General features: G+C 40.4%; 1 protein-coding gene across 2 annotated transcripts in view; it reads left to right on the top strand.

Annotated features, from left to right (window-relative positions):
* The window catches only part of CAMKMT (calmodulin-lysine N-methyltransferase), a 405,204-nt gene that overhangs the window by 369,158 nt on the left and 9,930 nt on the right, over window positions 1-26,116 (top strand). Inside the window, exons 8-10 of one of the 2 annotated variants that reach the window (XM_067703104.1) lie at window positions 7,831-7,905; window positions 14,933-14,996; window positions 25,026-25,157. In XM_067703104.1, the coding sequence (XP_067559205.1) occupies window positions 7,831-7,905; window positions 14,933-14,996; window positions 25,026-25,157 (271 nt within the window). The remainder of the gene's footprint in view (window positions 1-7,830; window positions 7,906-14,932; window positions 14,997-25,025; window positions 25,158-26,116) is intronic. The other variant, XM_067703106.1, reaches the window with a different exon arrangement.

The raw sequence follows: 26,116 nt of genomic DNA, 5'->3' as shown, positions 1-26,116 counted from the left end.
CAAGAAACTATATGCCAATAAAATGGACAACCTGGAAAAAATGGACAAATTCTTAGAAAAGCACAACCTTCCGAGACTGAACCAGGAAGAAATAGAAAATATAAACAGACCAATCACATGCATTGAAATTGAAACTGTGATTAAAAATCTTCCAACAAAAAAAAGCCCAGGACCAGATGGTTTCACAGGCAAATTCTGTCAAACATTTAGAGAAGAGCTAATACCTATCCTTCTCAAACTCTTCCAAAATATAGCAGAGGGAGGAACATGCCCAAATCCATTCTACGAGGCCACCATCACCCTGATACCAAAACCAGACAAGGATGTCACAAAGAAAGAAAACTACAGGCCAATATCACTGATGAACATAGATGCAAAAGTCCTCAACAAAATACTAGCAAACAGAATCCAACATAACATTAAAAGGATCATACACCATGATCAAGTGGGGTTTATCCCAGGAATGCAAGGATTCTTCAATATACACAAATCAATCAATGTGATAAACCATATTAACAAACTGAAGGAGAAAAACCATATGATCGTCTCAATAGATGCAGAAAAAGCTTTTGACAAAATTCAACACCAATTTATGATAAAAACCCTCCAGAAAGTAGGCATAGAGGGAACTTACCTCAACACAATAAAGGCCATATATGACAAACCCACACCCAACATCATTCTCAATGGTGAAAAACTGAAACCATTTCCACTAAGATCAGGAGCAAGACAAGGTTGCTCACTTTCACCACTATTATTCAACATAGTTTTGGAAGTTTTAGCCACAGCAATCAGAGAAGAAAAAGAAATAAAAGGAATCCAAATCGGAAAAGAAGAAGTAAAACTGTCACTGTTTGCAGATGACATGATACTATACATAGAGAATCCTAAAGAGGCTACCAGAAAACTACTAGAGCTAATCAATGAATTTGGTAAAGTTGCAGGATACAAAATTAATGCACAGAAATTTCTTGCATTCCTATACACTAATGATGAAAAATCTGAAAGAGAAATTAAGGAAACACTTCCATTTACCACTGCAACAAAAAGAATAAAATACCTAGGAATAAACCTACCTAAGGAGAGAAAAGACCTGTATGCAGAAAACTATAAGACGCTGATGAAAGAAATTAAAGATGATACCAACAGATGGAGAGATATACCATGTTCTTGGATTGGAAGAATCAACATTGTGAAAATGACTATACCACCCAAAGCAATCTACAGATTCAGTGCAATCCCTATCAAACTACCAATGGCATTTTTCACAGAACTAGAACAAAAAAATTCACAATTTATATAGAAACACAAAAGACCCCGAATAGCCAAACCAATCTTGAGAAAGAAAACCGGAGCTGGAGGAATCAGGCTCCGTGATTTCAGATTATACTACAAAACTACAGTAATCAAGACAGCATGTTACTGGCACAAAAACAGAAATATAGATCAATGGAACAGAATAGAAAGCCCAGAGATAAACCCACACACATATGGTCACCTTATCTTTGATAAAGGAGGCAAGAATATACAGTGGAGAAAAGACAGCCTCTTCAATAAGTGGCACTCAGAAAACTGGACAGCTACATGTAGAAGAATGAAATTAGAACACTCCCTAACACTATACACAAAAATAAACTCAAAATGTATTAAAGACCTAAATGTAATGCCAAACACTATAAAACCCTTAGAGGGAAACATAGGCAGAACACTCTATGACATAAATCACAGCAAGATCCTTTTTGACCCACCTCCTAGAGAAATGGAATTAAAAACAAAAATAAACAAATGGGACCTAATGAAACTTAAAAGCTTTTGCACAGCAAATGAAACCATAAACAAGACGAAAAGACAACCCTCAGAATGGGAGAAAATATTTACAAACGAAGCAACTGAGAAAGGATTAATCTCCAAAATATACAAGCAACTCATGCAGTTCAATATCAAAAAAACAAACAACCCAATCAAAAAATGGGTGGAAGACCTAAAGAGACAGTTCTCCAAAGAAGATATACAGATTGCCAACAAACACATTAAAGGATGCTCAACATCACTAATTATTAGAGAAATGCAAATCAGAACTACAATGAAGTATCACCTCACACCAGTCAGAATGGCCATCATCAAAAAATCTACAAACAATAAATGCTGGAGAGGGTGCGGAGAAAAGGGAACCCTCTTGCACTGTTGGTGGGAATGTAAATTGGTACAGCCACTATGGAGAATGGTACGGAGGTTCCTTAAAAAACTAAAAGTAGAACTACCATATGACCCAGCAATCCCACTACTGAGCATATATCCTGAGAAAACCATAATTCAAAAAGATGCATGTACTGCAATGTTCATTGCAGCTTTACTTACAATAGGCAGGACATGGAAGACCTAAGTGTCCATTGACAGATGAATGGATAAAGAAGATGTGGCACATATATACAATAGAATATTACTCAACCATAAAAAGAAACGGAATTGAGTTATTTGTAGTGAGGTCGATGGACCTAGAGTCTGTCATACAGAGTGAAGTAAGTCAGAAAGAGAAAAACAAATACTGTATGCTAACACATATATATGGAATCTTAAAAAAAAAGAAAAGAAAAGGTTCTGAAGAACCTAGGGGCAGGACAGGAATAAAGACGCATACCTAGTGAACGAACTTGAGGACACGGGGAGTGGGTAGGGTAAGCTAGGAGAAGTGAGAGAGTGGCATGGACATATATACACTACCAAATGTAAAATAGATAGCTAGTGGGAAGCAGCCACATAGCACAGGGAGATCAGCTCGGTGCTTTGTGACCACCTAGAGGGGTGGGAGAGGGAGCGTGGGACGGAGACACAAGAGGGAGGGGATATGGGGATATATGTATACGTATAGCTGATTCACTTTGTTATACAGCAGAAACTAGCACACCATTGTAAAGCAATTATACTCTAATAAACATGTTAAAAAAAAAGAAATCTTTTCTTTTTAAAATTTTATTATTTTTTTATCATCTTATTAAACATCTTTGGCCTTCATATCTACCTAATCTACACATTCTATTCAGAGAACAACTTAATGTAGGGACCTGTTTCTTTAGTGCCTTCTGTGTGCCAGTCTCTCTGCTAAGTATATCCATACACAATTCATTCAAATGATATATTTATTGAGCAGCTATTATGTGACAGGGACTGTTCTAGGCAGTGGAAATACATCATGGTACAAAACAGATTTTAGAAATCTCTGTCCCTAGTGTGCTTCTACTGGAGAAAGAGAATTTTAAAAATTAATAGTTTATTTATATAGCATATTAAATAGTAATAATTGCTATAGAAAAGTAAAGAGCAGGTTAAGGGGGTTCAGGAGTACTGGAGTGGAAATGAATGATTGCAGTTTTAAGTAGAATGGTCAGGGTAGGCAGGTCTGAGAAGGTAAGACACTCAAGCACACTTGAAGGAGGTAAGGGAACAAGCCATAGGGGTATCTGGAAGAAGAGCATTCACACAGAGTAAGTGGCCAATTTAAAGGCCCTAAAGCAGAAGTGTATGACTGGTGTATTCAAGAAATCATAAGATCAGTGTTGCGAGAGCAAGGGGGAGAGGAATGGAAGATGAAGTCAGAATGGTAACTGGATTGCACAGGGTCTTATAGGTCACTGTAAAGACTTTGGCTTTTACTCTGAGTGAAGAGAGGAGCCATTACAAGGTAGTAAATAGAGAAGGCTCACGATTTGATGTCCATTTTAGAAGGATCACTCTGGCTGCTCCCTTGAGCAGAAATTGTAGGGTTATAAGCAATTAGGAGACTATACAATAATTCAGATGAGAGATGATGGTATTTTAGACCAGGGTGGGAGCACTGGAGATAGAGAAAAGATGGATTTTGACATATTTCAAAAGTAGAACTAACTGCATTTCCTGGCATATTCAATGTGGGGTGTAAAAAAAATTAGGAGTCAAGGATATAGTCAAGGTTTTTGGCCTGAGCACCTGGAAAGATAGAATTAACAAGATGAGAAAAACAGTTATTGATATGAATTTGGGGAAAGATGATGAGGAATTCAATATTAGAGATATTAAGTTTGAGATGTCTATTAGACATCCAAGTGGAAATATTAAAAGTTGGATATATGAATCTGGAGCTCATGGGAGAAGTGCAGGCTGGTAGGTCAGATAAGATGAAGACTAAAAACTGAGCTGAATTTAGCAACGTGGAGACCTTTGGAAAGTTTGACAGCATTTTTGGTGGAACAGTGGGGACAAAAGCCTGATTGGGAGGAGAGAATTTGAAAACAGATTTTAAACAACTTTTTCCTGGAGTTTGGCTGCAGACGAGGAATAAGGAAATGGAGCAATAACCAGAAGGGAGGATAGAGCAGAGAGAGGATATTTTAAGAGGGAAAAATAGCTGCTTGAATGTTTGAATACTGATGGAAATAATCCAGTAGAGAGGAAAGAACTGATAATATAGGCTAGAGAAGGAAGAATTGCTAGAACTGTGCCGTAGAACAGACAAAAGGGGATGGCTCCCGTGTATAAGAGGAGGTACTGACTTTAGATAGGAGTATGACTAATTCGTCCATGATAATAGGCAGGAAACAGAGTATGTAGGTACAGATGCTGTTAGGAGTGTAAGTGTCGTGGTGGGAGTTTGTGGAAGTTCTCATCTGATTACAGCAGTTTTGACAGTAAAGTAGGAAGCAAGGTCATCGGCTTGAAAGTAAGGCTGAGGGAGGAAGTGTTAGAATTTTGAAAAGAGTGAAGGTGGTACAAAATAATGAGCTAGGAGACCAGAAGAGTCAATGGACAAGGGAAATGAAAGAATAACTGCCGGACATCAAGAATCCACTTGTGGTTCATGGTCATGCATTTTAAGCAAAGCCAGTCGGGATGCTTGTGTGCTTTCTCCAGCCACATTCAGGTGCACACGTGCAGTCTTGGAGCAGGCGGAGAGCTGGATTTAACAAATACGAGGACATGAGAAAGGGACGAGGGAGCGAAGGGGGCATGCGAGGGAATAGTTCAGATGGTTGGCTATGGGACCTACAATGGACAAGGAGGGAAGACAAATGTTAGGGAAGAGGAACAGTGACGTGGTGAGAGGATCAGCAGATTGTAGGCCAGTAGGATGGAAGAATGCTTGGAATGAGAGTCCCTTCTATAAGGGGTGAGCTGTGAAAGATAGAGGGGCTGTCAGAGAGTGGGTCAGGGTTGCAGTTATTGGTAAAGACGAGGACTGAGAGCAGGGCTACTTCATGAAGAGGCCATGGACTGGTACCAGTTTGTGAACTGTACATTACTGAGCTGCAATGAGGTAAGTTCAGAAATTGAAGGAAATGTTTAGAAACACTACTGTGACATCCAAGCCTATGATAAGTGGACTTGTATTCAGAATGTCTTTGCTTGTTAAATCTCATTTGTCTATTCATTTGTTGTCGTATTTTACAAAAGTAATGGTCTACAACAGATTGGCTATAAACAACAACAAAAAATCTGGTCCTGCCCCACAGCTGAAGCACTGCTCTAGCGTGCATGACTGTCACGTGACTGTCTTGAGGAGGGTGGAGGGCAAGACCATCAGAGGAGAGGAGTTGGAAGGACTAGTTTCTTGAATATTGAAGTCACCGTCATCTCTAGCCCTCCGAGATAGAAGCCACCTGATTCCACCACTCTGGGGGCCACCATTCTCATTGTTTGCCATGTGAACAACAGAACTCAGAGTACAGTGTGAATGGTGCCCTTAGATTGTTCACGAAGGTGGCCCTTGCTATCTCCATTTTACAGATGAGACAACAGACTCAGAGAGGTGAAATAATTGCCCAAGTTCACATAGCTAGTAAGGGAAGGAACCAATATTTGAACTTAGGTATGTCTGTCATGCCAAAGCTAGACTCTGTCCATACACCCCTCCGTCTTTGTCACCTGCTTACAGTTATGGGGACAGCATAGCCGTAAGCCTCATAAAAACTGGGGAAAAATGCCTTTTGGGAATGTGTTGTGGTCCATGTGGCTAAGATGAGCATTTCCATTTCTTTTAAAATCATGACTTGTTACATCTGCTGTGCTAACCCACAATCCATTGCTGTCTAGACCCATCTTTCCGGTTGGTCTTTGTTGAACCGAGAGGCTGAAACACCGCAGGAATCCAATATCACCACAGGATTTCCTGCACTTTCTGTTCTTGTGCTTTAGTCATTACACATGTATTAGAAGCCTCTTCTAAGTAATGGTTCATGAATGATAAAATGATGAATAGTTTTAATACTTTTCTGCCCCAAATCTGTGCAATGGAGACGTTACTTTTATGATCTGAAAAGGTCTAGCATAGATCTATATTTTAAACCATCTTGTTCATGTGGAAACTCTCTAAGACTCTTAGGTCTCTGATGAGGGCTGAACAGGCCTGCTCTCTCACTGAGCCTGAGTCCCAGCTGCACTGGAAGCCTTGGCGTTTCCAGAAAAGTTGGTGTTGGTTGTTTCCCACTCTCTCCAGGTGCTTGGAGTATTTGAGAAATCAATCCAAAGAAAAAGCAGCATTAATCTCTTAGGGGTTTCCTGGTTTCCTCCATTTCTTGGCTCTCCAATGGGCCTGGGAAAGTACAACAACGCTACAGTTAATTTATAAAGCTCATGCATGTTTCACTGAACCTGTGAACAGAGAAGTCATCCACTTGTTCTGGAAGCCCTCCCTGGAGTTCTGAGTCTATATGCTTCCATAACACATAGGGCGTGGCGTCAGAATTATGGCGCTGCCTCTGTGAAGCATGGCCTGTGGTACATCACAGGGCCTGACACACAGTAGGTACTCACTAAGGCTGAGTCGAATGAGTGAATAAACAACTGATGTTCAGTCTGTATAGGTATTTTTGTGGTGATGTGTTTAATCTTTTCTACCTTAAGCAAGTCACTAGCATGGATATATATTAATGTATATGAAAAGAACTTTGGGACTTATTTTTATATTCAAACATATGACTTTTCACCCAGAGAAGATATAGAAGAAATAAAGAACCCACCAAGATAAGCAAATAAAGCTGGACAGAGTAGGCTATGCTCACTCAGTTTAGTTTTAAATAATAATCAAAATAGATAATAGGAGCAGAATTTTACTTTGAAAAGTAATACTGCAAATCCCAGTTGATGTGGTGGGGAGAGGAGTCATTAAAATACTTTAATATGGTAAAATGCTAATTATCACAGTTATTCATTGAAAGTAACTTAAAATCTCTGGTTGGCATCATAAGCATAACTAGAATTTTCAAATACATGTTATTAATTATTGTTATTAATATGAGGTTTAAAACCTGATCCTTTTTGGAGACTAAGTATCAGGAGAGGTGAATTTTAAAATGTGCCTGAAAACTCACAGCAACCAAATGAAAGTTGGTATTCTTTTCTTCCATCTTGCCAAAGTACTCATCACATTCATAAGAAATGCAACCGACATGCCAGGCACTAAGTTTCACATCATTTGTTTTTATAAGGCTGTATTCCAGTAGATGGGGAATACTTTGATTTTAGTATCTACTTCATTGATGTTAAGAGTCTAGGCTCATTCTAATGACCATGGTCAAGATAAGATATTTTTCCCTAGTTTGTCTACACAAACCTATAAGAACTAGCAAAAGCTTAACTATTGTATTTGAATAGAGAATTCTTCCTCTTCTAGATCTGAAGACTAAATAAAATATGGAACAGACAGTTACATGCCTAGTTTTTTTTATTATGCCTTTTGAAATAATTTGTATATACCTTTTAAATAATTTCAAGTGCCACAAAAAATAATGTTAATAGCTCAAAATCAAAAGTTAAAAAAAAAACCCTAAGTATAATTTTTAAAATCTTTTTCTTCTCAAGCGTTTTACGATGGGATAATGAGACAGATGTCTCTCAACTGGAAGGACATTTTGACATTGTTATGTGTGCTGACTGGTAAGTACATAAAAATCATAAAACTCCTGTTAGAAAAAATAGCTTTGCTGGAGTAATTGGGCTGTGCTGCTTTGCTGACGGCAAAGCAAAGTCAACAAATGAGGCACAAAGCTGCCTTAACCTCAACAAATTAACATTCATCTCCATGTGACAGTTATAAGGTAGTCTTCTATCACACAGTAACTTCTACCACATTATTTCCCAAAGATTGATTTTGAGAAGCATTTCCATTTTCTGGAATTGCCTCTGTTTCATGCTTGACGTATCAGTAAATGGACGACTTAGGCAAATTGCAAATAATTATGGCTCGGAGAGGAATAGTCTGGAGAAAAAGGAGTTTATCAACACAAACAGCTCAATTAGCTTACTTCTTAGGAGAGATCTGACTATTGATATACGGGAATATATATATGTATGTGTGTTTGCACACATATACACTCCAGCGTATAAACATATCTGTGAAATATCTTTAGGGAAATAGCTTTTCTTAAAATGTATGTTTGCTATCTAATATTTTCAATGTCTTCAATTATGATATTTAATTATACATAAAACAAGAATTATAAAATTACATTTTATTGTTATGCAAATAATAATAGTAAAATCTGTCAGATGCCTGCCTTTTAAAAATAATTTACATTAGATATTTAGTCTTCTCTTTTAGCCCAGTCTACTTATTGTTAATGAAAGTCTGATCCTAAGTTACAAGATAAATATGTATCAAACCTTAATAATGATTTCAACTAATCTTATGTATTTTCTTCGTGTATTGAATAATAATATGAGAAACATTGACAATTCACAAGTATTTTTCCTGTTAAGGGTAAAATCTTATTTGTAGTTTTATCATGATTTTTAAAATGACACTATGGATTTGAAAACACAAGTTCAGATTCTAAAGAAGTTCTATTATACTGATAAACCCAAACACAAGATCCATAACCCAGAGAACACTTTCCTTATGCGAGAGTTGAATGAATGCAATGAAGTTTTCAGGAAGTCTTTATTTTAAATTATTATTTAATAAGATTTTCAGTGGCTAACTTTCACCTAAGTCAATGAAATTAGACTTGCTTTCTGTTTTCTTCTGAAAAATACTTGTCAAGGAAACAAATATTTTCTTCTATTCTTAGTTGAGATTTTCTAGTTTTTCATGGCCATTTTAGTCTCTCTGCACCCAGTTTCAGAAAACCTTTTTCCAAAAAAAGAGAGAAGCAGATTTTTGACTAATCATTGATATTGTGTCTCAATATTACAGCCCTCATCTAATCAAAAATAAGGAGCTAAAACCTCACCATATGATTTGAGCAAGTAATTTAGTAAATGCTGTCCCTCACCAAATATGAGAAAGGATTCTCCAGGTTTCATTGCACAGATGAAGATAATGCAGGCAGGATTAGATCAGATTAAGCATGAAAGTCAGATCAGAGAGCAGCGGAAAGAGGGAAGAAGGGTAGAATCTTGGAGGTTTAGATGAGGGTCGCACATGGATGGGCTCTGATTCTGTGGGGAAGTCAGGTCTGGCCAAGAGATTTAAAGTTAATTTTGTCCTTTGCACAAATGTCAAAACAGCCTGGCTCTGTCATACCTTGTGTTATGACACTCACACCATGTCATCCTATTTGTACCAGGGAAGCAGAGGAAGTCAGATTTAAGCTCTTTTCTGATTAATGTTCTCAGTTAGGTTAAAAATAGCCACACAACATGTTTGAAAAATAGTCTTTTTTCCCTAGCCAACAACAGGATCCTGTACAACTGATATACATAATGCATATTCAGTTAAGCCTTTCATTACAAATACATAACATAATAATACAATGTTATACGTACACACACATACCATATACATAAATACACATCTAGTCACTATTGAGAATTTATGTATTCAAATGAACGAAATACACCAAGTTTCATTTTATAAATGGCTTTTCTATGCATGAATTGTTAAGTTTTCTTTTCCTCCGGTGTTGTCAGTGCCTGAATGTCAGCCTGTTTATAATTTCCCATTTGTAAATGTGAAACATTAAGCCACTCTCACTGCGATGCTGATACTATTTCCAAAAGAAATGCTTTGGTAATGGTCTGTCTTCATATTCACAGGGATGGGTAAGCTGTTCAGAAGCTTAGAAAGTACAACGATGTTCATAATATACGTGTTGTGCATATAGCAGGGAAGCCCAGGATTCCATGTGTTCTTTATGTCCTGTTGGATTGATGTTTCTCTGTCAGAGTTATTGCACGGATGCTGCTTCTAGGGGCAGGCAGGCAGGCAGGCAGACCATGCTGCTATGTTTTTTTTTTAAAGAATGTCACAGAGGAGGAAAAGAAAGCTCTCTTTAGACACTACCTCCAAGATGAAACCTGAAATAGTCAGTGCCAGAAATAGGTGCCACACATAAATAGATCACGTTAAGTCTCACACCATCCTTGAGTCCTTGTCAGTCAATGAGATCTGGATTAGGCCACAGGAATATGAAGCAAGAGTTGGAGTTCAAATATTAGGTACATGGATTAAATTCTTACCGAAGCATTTCCAGCAAGGGTGGCATTGTCTGCTTCCCTGAATAGCTAACCAGTGGTACTGCTTGATCCCATTTACATGAAAACAAGCTCTATTCACAAACCTATTCCAAACCCACATTGTGGTTCAAGTAAAATGCACATGATTACAAGGAGCAGCGATATGTTTATGTTGTTAAATCATTCAGATATTCATATATTTACATTCAAACATTCATAAACCTGTAGGCAATGGGGGAAATAACTCATTTCCCAGAAGAGACAGTCTCTTAGTTCACATCTAAATTTAGTAGCTCAACTAGATTATAGAATAAAGAGGCACACTGAAAGCTAGTCGTTATTTCACCATTCAGCATTTTGGACAATGAAATATAGTTTCATGGTTCAACAGTTCCTAAGTAACTTGTAAAATGTCAACTTTGAAATAAACAGAAGGAAAACTCAAGGTGCAGTCATACCTGCAAATGGATGCTGTTGACAAATATAAAAATATTAGAATATTTAACCACAGGTATAGAAAAAAAACCCTCCTATTAAATTCCTTGGTTGACTTGTTTAATGTTGAATTTAATATAAGAGTTCCTTTCTGCTGGAATGCAATCCAGCCCGGTCCTTGCTGAGTTTAGAATAGCGAGTGCTTGTTAATTTTAAACCTGCCTTTCCAGACTCCTGTTCAATCACAATATTCTGAGAGTCTGGTAGTAAGATGCTTTTTATCCAGTGAACACTTCCATTCAGTGTTTGATGGCTTTCTAGTTTACTGTAGCTCTGCAAAAATAAAAATGATTCTGTAAATAAATTTAAAAAAAATAGTTTCTGCACATTTGGATTCTCTAAACGCTTGGAAAGCAAGTCTGAAGCCACCCCTAGCCAGACACACGGAGCTAGGTCTGCAGGACGGTGTGCACCACATCTGCATGCCTCCAGCCTGAGACGTTGGGAAGAAATGGGGAAGGTACATCACTTCACTTGCTCTCCCAGCATTTTTATACTAACTATATACAGTGGATTGTTTTTATTTTCTATCATGTTTACTTTAAATGATGCAAAAAGTTTGGGTTTTGTGAAGAAAAAATTTTTTTCTCAAAATAGGCTCTAGGATTTCTTTGTTTTCTTCCAGATGCTGTGATCATAGGTAGTTCTAAATCACAACTCACAGACCTTTCCACCTGAAAAGACCTTTAACCCAAATGTAGTCAGCCCTCTTACCTCACACCTGAGGAAACTCAGTCCCAGAGAAGATCTCGTACCTAAAGGATGGCACCAAGCGAGATCAGAATACGGCTCCCCGGCAATCAGTTGCTAAAGACTGATAGAGGCCATTCCGTCTGCCGAAAGTTAAATCTAAAACAGTGAATGTAACTGAGCATATTTCACCGTGAAAATTACATAGAGGTCTTCCTCTCTGTGGATGCTGACAGAAATGTCTCCTTGTTCTCTGCACTAATTAATTTCCCTATGAGAGGAGCTGGAGCTGCTCTGTGCTCTGCAGAAAATCCTGACTGATTCTAAGGGAGGCGATGAAAATGGCCTGGCACCTTTCCTTTGTCGTATAATCTGTGATTCAGATCAGTGGAACAAGGCAAGCGTTGATTCCACAAGTGAATTATATAGAGGGGTGTGTGTGTGTGTGTGTGTGTGTGTGTGTGTGTGTGTGTGTGTGTGTGTGTGTGTGTGTGTGTGTGTGTGTGTGTGTGTGTGTGTGTGTGTGTGTGTTTGATGGCCAAACTAGGCCGACTGTCAATGTATTCTGATCAGTAACTGAAGGGAGAGTTGAAATGGTATCTTCACCCCAATCACTGACCCACTCAGCCTTTTTTAATAGATCCACTTAAGCTGCTGCTGTTCTCTGAGCCCATTAGGACTTATTTAAGGGGTGAGTTTTCAGGAGATTATATATCACTCCCACTAAAGTACGTTGAAATTGCTGATAGGATGTATCCTACTAAGCGTTATAAATTCTGCACCAGAGCTAGGTAGAAAGGTGAGCTTGCTTGGAATAAAGACCTATTAGAGAACTACAAAAATTACTTTTGGGAAATTTGACTTGCAGTGATGGAGTAGACAGCATTAGCTTTCAAATAACTGTGTTTTGATTGTGTGCTCTGTGTTAAGCTGCATTTTCTAGTGAGCTGTGAGGTTAACATTTTTGTCACCATTGCCAACATTAAGTAGAAATAGTACTATATTAGGTTATGCTTTTTTAACTGAAGTATAGTTAATTTACAATGTTGTGTTAGTTTCGAGGGTACGGCAAAGTGATTCAGTTATTTATATATACATATATATATATTCTTTTTCAGATTCTTTTCCATTATAGGTTATTATAAGATGTTGAGTATAGTTCCTTATGCTATACAGTAGGTCCTTATTGTTTATCTATTTTTTTATGTAGCAGTGTGTATATGTTAATTCCAAACTCCTATTTCCCGCTCCCCTTATAAGGTTATGTTTTGAGCTCAGCTTTTAAGTTGTTGCTTATTTATCTCTAACAATCTTACCAGCTCTTAGGATGCATAGGTATAAATTGAGAATGGTGTTTTGCCTGGTGCTGTGTATCCCAACCAGCCAGGTCTCCTGTGGACCCAAGTAACTGACAGAGGTATTTTCTCACAGTGGTAGTCTTCTTTAAAATGCTTAATTATTAACATTTAAGATAGTATTACCTCACAAAACAATAAGGTATATAGTCCTAAAGAGAACATTTCAAAACACTTAAATACAATTCGATTCCTTTCTTATCGATCCTTACTGGTTATTAACCACTGATGAATATGGCTAAAAGGCAAATTTTTGTAGCATTCGAATTAGACACATTTTGTGCTCTAAGATTTAAGTGCATAGTTTTCTGGAGCAATAAGAAATTTTCCCATGGGTAATAATCAGGTTATCCTGATTATCCTGATGGATAGTTTCCCATTCTAGAGATCACTTCTAGCTCACCTTAAGAGGATTCTTTTTCCATTGCTCAAAGCAGAACTTTATAGAAGAAACTTCCACTGAGCATGTCATGGTGAAACCCAAGCACTGAGAACTACAAAAAGCCGCTCTCCCCACTCCTCTTAAGTGAGAGACTTAGGAGAGAACCTGGTCTGGTGAAACATCCTACCTAAATGCTGATTCCTCCCTAGCAAGACCAGTGAAGGAGTGCATACAGCCTGTTTTAGAGGCATTGAAACCCACCCTGCGTAAGCTCCTGCATTTCAAAGACTGTGTTGTTCTGCCAGTTAGGCAGTAAGTAACTCTTCATTGAGCCTCCTCTCTGTGTGTATGCTGGGCCAGACCTAGTGACGCAGAAATGAATACAGACTGGAAGCTCCTTGAGGATGGGAACTTCGTCTTATTCACAGCTTATCTCCAAGGCCTGAAACAGCCCCTAGTATACAGCAGGTCATCAACAAATATTCATCAACCGACATATATCATTCATTTGATGCCCACCGCAGCCACAGAGGTGGGCCCTCATTGACAGGAAAACTGAGGCCTCAGATGAAGTGACTTGCCCAAGGTCACATAGCAGAAAGGTCAGAGCCAGAGCCTAGGAAACCCTGAACTATGCTCTCCCCTTGTCTGAAGTGTGGCTCCACCAGCAGCGCTCCCACTGACAGCTGATACTCATCCTTAGCTCGGAGGAGGACGACGCAGGGCCCCAGAGTAGGTGGTAATTAGCCATGCTGTTTGGGGAGCGGGAGGCCAAATCAGAGGGACCCACACCAAACTACAGCATTCAAAATGGGAGCAGAGGTTTTGCTTAGGCCCCTCATGGGATAGCTGATGCACAAGGCCATCCAGTGTTCTAGCCTGCAAGTCCTGGATAAGGAAACTCTGTCCTAAACTTCCAAGATAAGGCCTGGTGAAGACAGGGTCAGACTGATCCAGCCAAAGAGGTGACAGACCAACAAGAGAAATTCTCAAACCAGAAAAGAAAAATGAAAAATCACATGAACTGGAAAAAAATCAACATGGAGATCAAGGGGGAAAATCCAGAGTTGCCATGGTCTCTGGGACATACTGCCTAAACCTGGTCTTTGTTTATTCCTAGGTCACTTGTTGGCTCTAACCTCAGTGCTGTTGCTAGTCACTAAAAACTATCACCACCTGAGAGCTGTTTTGTGGTTGGTGTGTAATAGGGCCGGTGGTTTGTTTTTGGAGGGTGGCCTCACAGCACCCTCAGTGGGCAGAGGGCACAGGTCTACAGACAAGTGTGGGGAGAGCTTCATCTCCACCAGATGATTTCCCCCAAACAGCAGCTTAAAAATTGTCCCTTTCACACTAACACATGGCCAGTCGTGTTGAATCGTGGCCCATCGCATGTTGATGACTTGACTTTGGTTGGATAACACTGACCACAGTATCTTTTGTTTATTCCAGTAAGACACTTGAATGGAAGGAAACATTTCTCTTTTTTAGTGTTGAGTAAACATGTGTAATTGGTCTTGATCTCCATTAGTATCATTAGTCGTGAAAACCCAGTTTAATCTGGATTCTGTTCTCTTCTCAATGTCAGCCTGTTTCTGGACCAGTACAGAGCCAGCCTTGTTGATGCAATAAAGAGATTACTCCAGCCCAGGGTAAGTATGTTTCTATTTTCTCCTGAACACTGGCTTCAGAATAATTAGTCTGTGCACAAAGATGGAGAGAGTAATGGAATGGCAGGATTAATGTCATGTAATACTTTAATACTTATTATGTCCAACTTCAATTGGGTCTTCTGATCTATCAGATTCTTTCCTAATCATAACTAGGGAACTTCTTACCCTTGGCCTTCTGATAAGGAACACAGTGGGTAGTAAAATAAATGAAACCACTTCAAAGATAGTGTGAGATGATTTTTATCAAAGAATTTCTTGAGTCTTTTCCTTTGATAACAATATCTTCATATTAAAGTAGAAGTATGATATTGAAAGTTTTCTGTTGACTTCTGTCATTATAGATCCCTTCAATGGTTACCTTTGTCATTGGGTATTTATTGCAAAACAACATTTTTCTTTTTATTTCTGTTTATATTCAATAAAGGGGCTTCAGATGAATCTGTATATTAATCTGTTCTTTGCTTTAAAAGGAAGCCATTATTTACATATTATAAACATTAGGTCACAATGAAGCCAAGCATGGCATAAAATATTGTGCACATTTTTACATTTATATATCCATTTATGCCTGAGAGTAAATTACAGAGTTTTTATCCACTCTTATTTTTGGGGGCTGTTATACTAAGCTAGGAGGTCCTGCAGCCTAAACAGAGAGTTAATATATATCTATTTAAAGTAAGAAAACAAGCTTAAAGCACATGCATTAAAAAAAAAAAAATCTTATAACTATGTAAGACTCTTGCTGTTCCATAGGGATTTAAAATAGGTTAACAATGTTAACGTAGTCTAAGACAGGAACTCACATTTATCTGAGAAAGGACTATACTGTGTGTGTGAAGTATTTTCTAAAGTTTTATCTCTTCTTTTAAAAAAGGTTTGCTCTAGTCTTCTGACCTCAGTGAGACTTATAGACTAATACCTTTCAATCTTTCTTTTATATCTTTTTCACATTGAAGGTTCCCAGAGCAATTTGATAATCATCCTTTGCCTTACACTGTTGCTTTTTATTTTGTTATCTCTATATACCTCAGAAACTTTAAATAGCCCTCTCAGAGGAGTAACCACAGCTTTGTAAGTGGTAATCAATTCAATTAAATTGGCCTTCTCAATTCCCTCTGAGGTGGGTAATAGGTCTGGAGGCAAGGAAGGGGCATGCGCCAAGATATTAATGGCAGCTGTCGTGGTTGAGTGAGCAGCCCAAGTTGAGGGCAGAAGGAATTGGGGGCCTCTTCATCCCCCCATTAGCCTTAGGTGGTTCTCATGAGCATTTGCAAGATCAGGATTTTCAGAGAGGGGACGGAGATTCTTGGACGTAAAGGCTTCTAGGAATACTATCATACGTAAACACAATTTCAAGGACTCCTGGATCTCACAGCGCACAAACAGTACTTCACTCATCACCAACACCCCTTCAAAGCCTATTTGCAGCAGATTTGCATGATTTACATAGTATCTATCGTAAATCATGAGAACGATTTACAAGAGAAAACTGCCCAAGCTATGAATAGATCTACATGGAGATTGAACTGGAACGTCTAGCAGCTCTCCTGCACCCTGTTAAACTCTGAACGATGCTCCCCCTAGTCTGAAGTGGGGCTCCACACAGCGGCCTCCTCTGAGGACAGCAGTGCTCCTACTGACAGCTGATACTCACCCTTAACTCGGAGAAGGATGAGGCAGGGCCCTGGAGTGGGCAGTACTTACTCATGCTCTGTGAGGAGTGGGGAGGCCAAATCAGAGGGGCCCGCATCAAAATGCAGCATTAGAAATGAGAGGAGGGGACCTCGCTTAGGCCCCTCCTGTCCTGCAGGCCTGCTCAGACTGCGGGGTGTTCTAGTCTAAGGGGTCAGGGGTCCACCCTAAGGGGGGAATCCCAGTTGTGGATGGCACATGGACATACTGAAGTTCCCACCCAGGGGTCCCATCCCCATTGGGAGGTCTGGGGAGGCAAGGCGTTTGCACTCCCTGGGCCCCCACCCAGACGGACTCAGGAAGGGTCACCTGGACTCAGCAGGGAAGAGCAGCAGCTCTCTATCCCATGCCAGTGGGCTGGAAGGGTTCCCAGAGCTCGGGGGCACCCAGCGGATAACTGCACTCTTCTCCTTCTTAGCTCCCAGGGCTGTTGTCCTGCTTCCAAAGGACCTCCCCCTGATGAGTGTCTGTGTGTGGGAGTCACAGTCCAAGACTAAGATAACACTAAAGGTTTTAGTCTATTACAATTTGAGATGCTGTAATGTTTTCTTGAGCCTAGACCACTCCTCCCTGGTTTTGTGGCCCAGAGGCTAAAGGTGCCATGAGAGGCCCACAGAGAAACAACCTGGGCAGGTGCACTGGTGGATTCTGAGTTCTTGGTAATTCAGGGCTCAGCAGACTCAATGGAGACAAAACAAGTTCTCAGGGTACTCAGCAAAAACTGCACTTTGGCCAAATGCTTCGAATTCATAGGAGGGCCCAGTTTCTGAAGGCAAAGTATCAGTGGGTGGAGTCAGAAATACCTGCATACAAAACTTGTCATTCTTACTACCTAGCCACTTACTGGATTCATCTCTCGGAGCCTCAGTTTCTCATCTGTAAAATGGGGAGTAAACAAGCCAGTGCACTGGAAAGCTTTAGCACATGATTGACTCTGAATGAGTATGTGTTCACTCTTATTACCTTGAAGAATTAGGGAGACTTTCCAGCTGTGATGAGTATAGAATATAGGGGGCTCTTCACAAAAACTGTTCTCAGAGAAATGGTTGGCAGGAGGGGAAAATTTTTTTTCTCGACCTGGACTTGGACGATACCTACACATAACTGGGCCTGCTGCAGTTCCCTGCACCCGTGTCCTGCATACCTGCTGCAGGCTCTGCAGAGGTCCGGGGGATTGTCTACCTGGATGAAGATGACACTTTTTAGTACAGATAACCCTACCGAGGAAGGTGAGAGAAATTATACTAAGTGGCCAGAATGAAACCATTGCAACACAAAGGTTCAGGTGTCAAGCTTGGGAAGAAATGGCTTCTGCCATTACTGGGGAGTATGATTCCTTGATTTCTAGCTAAGGCAGCTCTGCTGTCTGGAGTCAGAGGATCCAGAAGCAAAGAAAGTAGAGGGAGGGGAGGGTTCCCCTTGCTTTTCAGCTTTTATATTGGGGGTCGTGGATGAGGTGGCCCTCAGAGAGAGCTTAGCCACCAGGGTGGGCTCCTGGCTTGACCAGGAATAGTAGCAGATCCCAGGGCTGAGCCTAGATCCTCGGGCAAACGGGCACCCATGCCTGGAAAGTCATTACAGGAAGCCCCAAATGTCAGGAGGAAATGATTGTTACCTGTCCCAGATGGAAACTTTCCTCAACTTACTGGTTGAGAGACACTGTCAAAACATCTGACTCCTGCCAGAATGCTACAAGGGACTCTCTAGCAAACTTACAAGAAGAAAAGAAAAGATCTTAAAAAGGAATGAAACCAGCACATCTTACTCATTCCAAGAAACAACATGTCCCTCCCCTCCCGTACCTTTTTCCCTCCGGTGAGTGGCTTCTTGTTGCTGACAGGTAACCCCCTATCGCTGTGTTCCTTAAAGACCATCAGCCATGTCTGATATCGGAGGACCCAGATGTAATTTAAAACACAGCCACACAAGCCTACAAGTTGAATTTCAGTCCGGAAGTGACAAGCAACCAATGGCATCTACTAATATTCCTCTGAAATGGCTTTGGGTGGAAGGAGGGGAGCCAAGCCAGTTAGTGTGAGTTTACTCAGGACCATGCGGAGATGGATGGGGATGCAATATGGACAGATCTCCAGCTTGTTATAGCTGCTAACCATTGTCAAGAATTCGCTATCACTGTGGAATTCATTTAACCTCCTGTAGAAGCTGCCCTAAGTGACTGCCAAATTCCTGGAGTCCTGACTACATGCCAGCCGTGCTATAAAAGTAAATCATGGACTCTCATTTGAGAAGAGCACTTTCTTTTTACTGACATATTTCCTCACCTTTTAAAAAATCTAGCACCTCTGCACCCATCTGTACAAACCTCTGTTTTTGCTTATCTCAGGGAAGTGCCCTGTGAGTGTGGGTTCAGTGGCATGAACTGAGATGGTGCTGAAGGACCCTTGGTTCCTGTCTGCTTGCTGGGTCAGAGGCCCAACAAATCCTCCTCTGTTCTTGGTGAGGACCTGTGTTCCACCATACCTGGCCCTCCAGGTGTAGGAATAGAGAGTCCCCAGATGGTTTTTAAGACCCTCAGAACAAGAGCCTAGCCCTTAGAAGTTCTTCTTGGAAGTCCACCCAGTTGTTCATCCAGTGCTGAGTCTCTGCCCCTGAGGAATTTATAATGTGGTCATGGAGATGTAACATACACACAGATGAAATTACAGTGGACAGTGCAAAATGGCTTATAACAGCCCAGCACTTGATCCTATAGGGCCTGGGGCTGTTTTTATTTGTTGTGTGATTTTTTTTCTAATTTACACCTTCTATAGAACGTGAGATGCTCCGAGATTTGAACTCGTCTTGATTCAACAAACATTTGTTGAGCCTCACACTGTGCTGGGGATTGTGGGGTATAGATAGGAATAATGTGCACTTTGAGCATCTCACTGTTTACCAGGGCAGATTAATGCACAAGCTCCTGGAATTATAATGCTATATGGTAAGCACTAGGGATACAGCACGAAGAGTAACTAACTGCCTAAGGAAGGGTTCCGTAGAGGCAGCAGTATTTGACTTTGTTCTTGAAGAGTAAGAAGGCCATTCTAAGCCTCAGAGGAAGGAGACTAGAAAGTAGCATCCCTGGTGGAGGGGACAGTGCTCACAGGTGGAGAGTACGAAAAAGCATGTTGTGTTTGCAGGAGTTTGCTCTGGTTGGAGTGTGAGAGTGTCTGTGTGGTTTGGGGTTAGGGTTGGGGAGGAGTGAGGGATGAAGTTAAAAGAGTTAGTTTGGGTACCACTTTAAGAAAGGCTGAGAACATGATGATGGAGAGATGGGACTTTATTATGTGGGTCATAGAGAGCCACTGAAATGGAGATAGAGAGCCATTTTCGAGCTATGGGTCCTAGAAAGATCACTCCGGCCAACATAAAAGCTAGTTTGGAATAAGAAAGAACTTGAAAGCAGCAAGGCTCTTCATGGGTCTACCGTGGACCAACTTCTACCTAGAATTGTTCAGTTAGGAGCTAGTGAAGGCCTAAAGACGGAGAAGAGGGAACTGAATGGGTGTTCACTGACAGGTTCCTTCAACAAACATTTCTGGAGTGCCTCCCTGGGGAAAGAATAAGGTACAAGGGTTTTAAAAGGCAATGTCACGATTTCCTGGTTTCCAGTTTCATTTTGAAGGTGAAGGGTATAGACTTGTTTGGCATACTTAATAGGTGGTATTCAGCTGTGTGTGTGTGTGTGTGTGTGTGTGTGTGAGAGAGAGAGAGAGAGAGAGAGAGACAGAGAGACAGAGAGAGAGAGAGACAGAGAGCGATGGGTGGATGGGTTGGTGGGTAGTGCCCTGGGAAGTGTAGAGGTTTGGGCCAAGGATATTGAGTTCCATTTTAGGCAGAATGGGTTAAAGATACTTTCGGAACATCCCCATGGAGAGCTCTAGCAGGCACCTGAAAATCTGGGTGTGGGCCCTGGACAATGGTGAATGCTGCAGTTATGTACTTGGGAGTTTTTGATGCATAATTGATAGCTGAAGTTGAGGACTTCAGTACAGTCGCCTAGAACTGTATAAAACATGAAGAAAAAGTAGGCAGAGCCCTGGGGACTACTGACAATGAAAGAACAGGTGGAAAAAAAGAAGCCAGGGTCGGGGACTTAGAGACTGAGGGAAATGTAAGGGAGAAAGCAGACAAAGGCAGCATCTCAGAAACCAGGTAAAGAAATGGTTAGAAAATAAACACACGCTTAAACATGTAATTGGTATTTAATAGTTTATTGCCTGGAAATGAAAAACGCATAGCATATTACTTGTAAAATAAGTCTGAAGAAGACTTATTTTTTCCAGACGTGCACACCCTTTAATATATGAGTATAGATTAGTCTAGCAAAATAACAACTGAGCTTACGATGTAAACAATATCATTGTTGTTTTGTGGAACTACTCCTCTCTCCTCTCCAGGGATAAATGAATTCTCTCAAATTTCTGCTCATCAGTCAAAATTTTACATTCAATTGAGTGTTCATTCTGAGTTTAAAATGATTCGGTGACTGTGAATGCTTAGAAAGTTGTGCTTTGGTAAATTGAAAATAATGTTTCTAAAGTGATGGGCTAATTTGAAATCTATATTCTTTTTCTTGTTTTGATTTTTGCAGCCTAAATTGTAAGATGTATTCCTCTGACTGTACCAGACAAAGTGTCCTCCTCCACTGGGGATATGGGGGTCTTCTAAAACCGTTCATTATGGGGCAGATGCTGGCACTCAGTAGGGCTCAGTGGATGCTTATTGAATGAATGGAGGATGTCCTATTGTCCCTCCTAAATATTAATCCACATCTCAAAGGTGTCTGCATTCAACGAAATGAAAAAGAAAACATTTTGAAACTCATAACTGAGTAATTAAGGATTAAAACTACTGCTCGCTCTTTCTCTTTCTTGTGGGGACAGTATTGTGCACAGAAAGCTGCCCTCTGAAATCCCATTATAGCCACTGACTCTGTAAAAGCTTCTTGGAGAAAATCTTTTCTAAAGAATAAGCAATAGAACGTGGCCTTCGAATTCCCAGAGACTTGTGTTTTTCAGATTATTCAATATCTAGATTTAGTTTATTCTCTCGACAAATATTGATCGTCTACTCTGTGCTAGGCACTGAGAAAATGCAGTGAATAAAACATTAGAAGATCCCATTGTCATGGAGCATACATTCTAGCTGGAGGAGACGGGCAATAACAAACAAGGTTATGATGTGTGCCAGTGGTGATGAGGGCTAAGGACACAACTAGAGCAGGGAGAGTGGGTGGGGAGGGATGGGGAAGGGCGGCTGTTTTAGGTGCGGTGGGTACAGAAGGACAGGTAAACTGAGACACGAGCTCAATTGCAGTCATCTTACAGCTCACCCTAACCAACAAAGGGCTGGGGTGAGGGCAGCATGTGTTTTGTGAATGCAAACATCAACCCAACCACAACCCCTTAGTCCTGTAAACATTATGATATATAATTTAGATAATAGCTGTTAAAAATCAACTCTTTGATTTTAATGGTAAGACAATATTTGCAGGTGACTTTAAAATAAAATGACTTCCATCATTCAAGAGTCCAGAACGGGAGTCAGCTCTTAGAAAATACTAGAATGACCTACTAGTGTTCCCTCTTTTTTTTTTATGGAGACTTCTGCTCCCCTGCTGAGACCATGTATTATATCTAGTTTCACATCAAAATGAATTTTTGCTGCTAAGTTTGAAAACTGCCTGAAAATAGCAGTTAATATTGGAAAAGCTGACAGAACCTTAAGTTTACTGGCATGATTGGTGCTGCTGTAATTATGTGCCTGAGTGTATACATGTCTATGTAACACAGTATGAAAACACACTTGATGTCCAGGACAGTGTATCAGTGTGTTTTCTTGCAGCTAAATGAGGGGAAGAGAGAAGGAGAGGGAGTTGCTAGAATTTTTATAGCACTGTTAGGTGGTGTAGATGCTCCTAGTCTTTCTTACATCTATATAAACTTGTTTCTCAAATTATTTTCATGTTCAATACCTCGTTTTACCCTCACAACTTGCTCGGGCTCGGGGGTGGAAGGCAAGGGAGGCTTTGTTTTTCCCACTTCATGGGTGAGAAAACTCAGTGGGTCAGCTAAGATAACTTGAGTTTCTTATCTGAAAAGATGAGGAGATTGGACTCACGTCATCTCCAAGGTCCCTTCTAGTTCAGCAGTTCTATGACATTATTTTTCTGATTTTCCTTAGATGACACCGTGTTTTATGGTGGAGATCCCCTTTAAGTCCAGACCCCTTCCTGCCACACGGTTCCTTCTTCTTCAAACCCTTCACTGCATGTTTAATCATCTGTAAAATGAAACGTCTACCGTACAACATTGTTGCAAAAACTGTTGAGGGGATTAAAGGGAAGGCTTGTGAAGCCCCTAGCAAAGTGGTAGCTTTTATTATTTATTATTGTCATCACTATTACTAATAAGAAGGCAATGTCGTGTAGTGGAAAGAGCATTGGCATTGGAGTCAGGTCAGTTTCCAGTCATTTACTGGTGTGTCATCTTGGCCAGTGATTCAACCTTTCTGAGCATTCTGTAACATGCAACTGAGAATCTCTACCTTGTTGGGTTGTTTGAAGACTAAAGGAGAGGATGTATACAGAGCACTTATCCCAATGTCTGCCACGTCCCAGATGCTCAATAGACAGTTGGCAGGTATGAATGGCAAACCAATTTTCAAAAGAAACTGGGATAGGGACTTCCCTGGTGGCACAGTGGTTAAGAATCTGCCTGCCAATGGAGGGGACACGGGTTCAAGCCCTGGTCCGGGAAGATCCCACATGCTGTGGAGCAACTAAGCCCGTGTGCCACAACTACTGAGCCTGCACTCTAGAGCCCGTGAGCCACAACTATTGAAGCCCGTGCGCCTAGAGCCCGTGCTCCGCAACAAGAGAAGCCACCGCAATGAGAAGCCCGTGCACTGCAACGAAGACCCAACACAGCCATAAATAAATTAAATAAATACATTTATTAAAAAAAAAAGGGATATATTTTCATGATTCCCTCAAAACCTGAAGTGTTATTTCATAGAGGTGAAGTATAACCCTGAAATTAATAGAAGCATACAGTCATCTTTTAAACAAATAAAAGGAAAAAGAAGATTCTGAAGTTTAGTCATTCTGTGCACATCTACAAGGGAGAAGAAAAACTCACATGCACCTAGTAGTTAGCAAATGGTTGCTGTAGAGTTTCATGCCAGAGAGTCTTCTGAAATCCAGTATATACTTTATTCAAGTCCTCCCACTCTCCCCACTACAACAATCTGATAAGGTTGTGCAGTTTATTTAGAAAAGCTGGATTGCCCTGATTTTACCACTTCCTTTGAAAAGTAATCACTTGAGGGGACTTCTCTGGTGGTGCAGTGGTTAAGAATCTGCCTGCCAATGCAGGGGACACGGGTTCGAGCCCTTGTCCGGGAAGATCCCACATGCCGCGGAGCAACTAAGCCCGTGTGCCACAACAACTGAGCCTGCACTCTAGAGCCCGTGAGCTACAACTACTGAGCCCGCGTGTCACAACTGCTGAAGACCACGTGCCTAGAGTGCGTGCTTCGCAATGAGAAGCCCGCGCACCGCAATGAAGAGTAGCCTCCGCTCGCTGCAACTAGAGAAAGCCCGCGTGCAGCAACGAAGACCCAAATGCAGCCATAAATAAATAAATAAATAAATAATTTTTTTTAAAAAAAAGTAATCACTTGAATAACTTTGAGGGACTGTTTTACCATAATGATGACCCTTATGAAGGATTCAATGAAGTTGGAAATCAAGATCCTGTAGCTCTGTCTCTGGCAGCATGGTCACAGAAAAGGCTGGTGGCAGAACTGAAATGCATTGTGGTTACTTATCTCTGTGGAGGATTTCTTGGTACTGAATTTCCAGGGCACAATAAACTAACATTGACAGGCATCTGTGGCCACATGCTCTGGAGCTGTGTTGCAGATGTGTTGGCAGCTGCTAAGGAGTCGCAAGGTGGGTGGCACTGCCCTGGACCCATTATTCTAAAATCTAGTTGATGGTTTAAACCAGTGGACCCAAGAGAGGTATGTATTGTACAGAAAACCAGCGTTGAGTTCCATGTTGTTTATTACATGCATTGTTTGAAAATGATAAAACATAGCAACTCACCATTTAAATGACTTTTTTTTCCTTATTTGATGTATATCTGTCCTTGAAATTATTCTCACTGTGGATGCCCATGCTGTGTGGACGTCTAAAGACAAATGAGTTTTCTACCTGAGAGCAGTACAATTAAATGCTTTGACTAATGTCTGTTATGTTTGGTTGCCTTCCCGTTTTAAAATGTGTGAATTTCCTTTTTAACGTTCTAGGGGAAAGCAATGGTATTCGCCCCACGCCGAGGGAATACTTTAAACCAGTTTTGCAATCTAGCTGAAAAAGCTGGTTTCTCTATCCAAAGACATGAAAATTATGATGAACACATTTCAAACTTCCACTCCAAGGTTAGTTTTCTGCTTGTGTTAGATAACACTTTAATCCGCATTGCATTTTGAAGAGATCATGGTCTTTTTGGCAGGTAACCTAAATATTTGATTAAAGGACTCCTTAGGTGTGCTGCTTCTGAACAGCTATTTGTATCTGATTATTTTGTGTGGCAAAGCCATCTTTTATCTTTGCATGTCTAGAAGGATTGTACAGAAACCATTCCTGTTTACTCCTTTCTCTGAAACTAACTAATCTCTTCATTCATAATAGACTAATTTGTAGGATACAGGGGAGGTGGCATAGAATGAATGATAAACAAGCATTTATATTTTAATGAAAAACCTTCAGCTTTTAAGTAGGTTAAATGCTTAGCTGCACTGAAATAAATAGAAGGTGAATGTCTAATTGTATCATGTTAGACTGTAAATCTTTATCTCTGCTTGCTTTATGGCTGGGTCAGTTGGCAGCTTGAGACTGTTAAATCTCACAGAATTTCACAGTTGTGGGGTTATATGTCAGATCGAGGCGCTACAAGATTTAGGTCAAAAGCACTTATCTGAGAGTGATTCTAAGCTTGCTTACATAAAGCAATGTTATCAGCCTTTTTATTATTTATAGGTATAGAGCAATATAGGACACTGAGAGGCCAGTGTTCCACCGAAAACTTTTTAGGAATCTCACGTTTGCTAATACATATCACAGTTACTAGAATAGCATGTACTTCTTCTGTAATTTTGTGCGGTACAGAAAGGTCCCTTCTCTGAGCTAGTCTGACCTTGGCAACAGACTTTGACTTGTCAATTTTGCAAGTCGTGACCACAGAAAAGTAAAGCCTTGACCTTATTTTTCTCCTGGGAAAATGTGAATAGCATTCTTTATTACCCAGGACTATGATATAATGTAGAAGTGTGTTGACTTTTGAAAAATTATATGCAAAGTGGATCTGATCTTCTAAGCAATAAAAAGGAAATCTTCA

This window comes from Pseudorca crassidens, chromosome 14 (assembly GCF_039906515.1).
Source record: "Pseudorca crassidens isolate mPseCra1 chromosome 14, mPseCra1.hap1, whole genome shotgun sequence".
NCBI lineage: Eukaryota > Metazoa > Chordata > Mammalia > Artiodactyla > Delphinidae > Pseudorca > Pseudorca crassidens.
Note: the sequence above shows the minus strand (reverse complement) of the source record. Positions and strands in the feature narration are given on the sequence as shown.